Source organism: Penaeus monodon, chromosome 17, assembly GCF_015228065.2.
Source record: "Penaeus monodon isolate SGIC_2016 chromosome 17, NSTDA_Pmon_1, whole genome shotgun sequence".
NCBI classification, from domain to species: Eukaryota; Metazoa; Arthropoda; class Malacostraca; order Decapoda; family Penaeidae; genus Penaeus; species Penaeus monodon.
In genome coordinates, this window is record NC_051402.1 from 19,763,235 (window position 1) to 19,765,734 (window position 2,500).

At 35.3% G+C, this 2,500-nt stretch overlaps 2 protein-coding genes across 2 annotated transcripts in view; both read left to right on the top strand.

Annotated features, from left to right (window-relative positions):
* The window catches only part of LOC119583607, a 4,315-nt gene that overhangs the window by 1,724 nt on the left and 91 nt on the right, over positions 1–2,500 (top strand). The window contains exon 3 of the mRNA XM_037932185.1: positions 2,451–2,500. This exon is cut by the window's right edge and continues 91 nt beyond it. The gene's annotated coding sequence lies outside the window, so the exon portion shown is untranslated. The remainder of the gene's footprint in view (positions 1–2,450) is intronic.
* Positions 1,694–2,500, top strand: part of LOC119583606 — an 898-nt gene continuing 91 nt past the window's right edge. The window contains exons 1-2 of the mRNA XM_037932184.1: positions 1,694–1,765; positions 1,882–2,500. The exon at positions 1,882–2,500 is cut by the window's right edge and continues 91 nt beyond it. Coding sequence (XP_037788112.1) covers positions 1,735–1,765; positions 1,882–2,450 — 600 coding nt within the window. The 5' untranslated portion in view covers positions 1,694–1,734 and the 3' untranslated portion in view covers positions 2,451–2,500. The remainder of the gene's footprint in view (positions 1,766–1,881) is intronic.

The following is a 2,500-nucleotide window of genomic DNA, read 5'->3' on the forward strand; positions in this document are numbered from 1 at the left end:
ATAAATAAAAAAAGAAACACACACACGTACAAACACACGCACACACACATACATACACACATAAATAAATGCATACATATATCTGTGTATCAAACTTTCTATCTATTTATATGTGCATATGTGTGTATAGATATGAATATACTTTATATAGCTAGCTAGCTATATATTGATAGACATATGTACAGATACATATATATGTTTATATATGATATATATATATATATATATATATATATATAATATATATGTATATATACATATAGTTGCACATATATGTATATATATAAATGAAAAAGGAAAAGAGAAAAGAAAAGAAACACACACACATACATATGTGTATATAAATGTATATACACATATATATGTGTATATACATATGCATACATAAATATATACATATATATCTATATATCTAACTTTCTGTCTATCTATTTATTATTGTTATCATTATTATTATTATTATTATTATTATTATCATTATCATTATTATTATTATCATTATCATTATATTTATCATATATGTGTATAGATATGAATATACTGTATATAGCTAGCTAGTTAGATATTAACATATCCGTGTTCCCTCCTAAATGAATAAATAAATGTAGTAAAAATATCATTCCTTTAAACTGATTTCGAATAACCATATTTTTACATGTATTTGTACAGTATTTGTGCAGTATTAAAGAGTAATCGATTTTAAATGAATTTTCAAAAGTGTGAAGGCACGTGGCGGGAGTAAATAATAATAATAATAATCAAAATAAATAATCAAAATGAAATAAAGAAAGGTGATAAACAGTCTAGCAAATCAAAAATTCATCTCCCTATATGTATATATGCATGTTTGTTTATATATCTATATTATATATGTATAAATATACATGTATATATATAAATGTATATATATATATATATATATATATATATATATATATATATATATATATATATATATATATATATGTAATTGTATATATATACATACATATGTATATATACACACGCGCACTCACACACACATACACGCACACACACATACACACATACACGCACACACACACCTACACGTACACACACACACACACTCACACACACATATATGTATGTATGTATATATGTATTCACATATATATGTATATATATGTATGTATGCAGTAGGTGTATGTATCTGCATTTATATCTACCTGTATATATGTCGTTATATGTATATATTGTATTTACATATATTTGTATTTATATGTATATATATTCATATTTTTTTATATATATATATACAATACATATCATATGATACATTAACGTATGATACAAACACACACACACATGTATGTGCGTATATACACACGCACACATATACATTAAAAAAAAAAAAAAAAAAAAAAAAAAAAAAAAAAAAATATATATATATATATATATATATATATATATATATATATATATATATATATATATGTAGTGTACATAAAATATATTGTCTCTGCGAACGTGCCAGGTGTATCCTGCACACGTGAACGTGAGTAGAAAAATGTAAAACTCGCAGGGCCATGAATGAGCGAGTAGAACTGAGTGACGTCAGTAAGTAACCTTGGCCGTGAAAGTGAGAGGCGAGGGTGGGGGGCAGAGGGGCAGGTTTACAAGGTCGTAAAATTAGTATATATGCCGAGATACCCACTATCCGCTACACTCACTTGTCGGTCTGCACTCAGGCAGCTTCCCTCAGTTTCATCTACAATGGCTAAAATTCTACTTTCCATCGTTGTAGGTTAGTGATGCTAGAGAAGGAATAATTTTTTCTTTATTTTTATTTTGCACAAATGGTTCACATATTTCGTTTTGATACACTTTTTGTACTAATGATTCGACTCTTCTCATTAACAGCCATGCTAGGAGTGGCCCACGCCCAAGTGGGTTACAATGTCCCAGCTCCCAATGGGCCCGGATACTCATACGGCGCCCCAGACCTCCAGGCCGACGCCTCCAGCTTCAACGTCGCCGCAGCCGAGGACCCCATCGCCGCCCTGGCCGCCAACATCCCCGGCGGAGGCGTCCCTGGCGAGGACTACCCCATCCTGGCCTCCGTCCCCGACACCGGCTTCTCCTGCGAGGAACAGGAATTCCCAGGCTACTACGCTGACACCGCCCCCGAGGCCGGCTGCCAAGTGTTCCACATCTGCCAGTTCGACGGCCGCCAGGACGCCTTCCTGTGCCCCAACGGCACCATCTTCAACCAGCAGTACTTCGTGTGCGACTGGTGGTTCAACGTGGACTGCGCCGCGTCCGAACAGTTCGTCGGCCTCAACGCCGACATCGGGAAGGTCCCCGACAACGCGGCCGCCGCCTCCGACGTCTCCCTCGCCACCTCCTACGGCGCTCCTCAGGCTCAGGCCTCGGCCCAGGTCCCCGTGCAGGCTCCCAACCAGTTCTACGGCGCTCCCAATGGCTTCTAGAATACACAACAAAATTCCAAAGGTCTCAGATCAATGTTTTAATGTCTTAT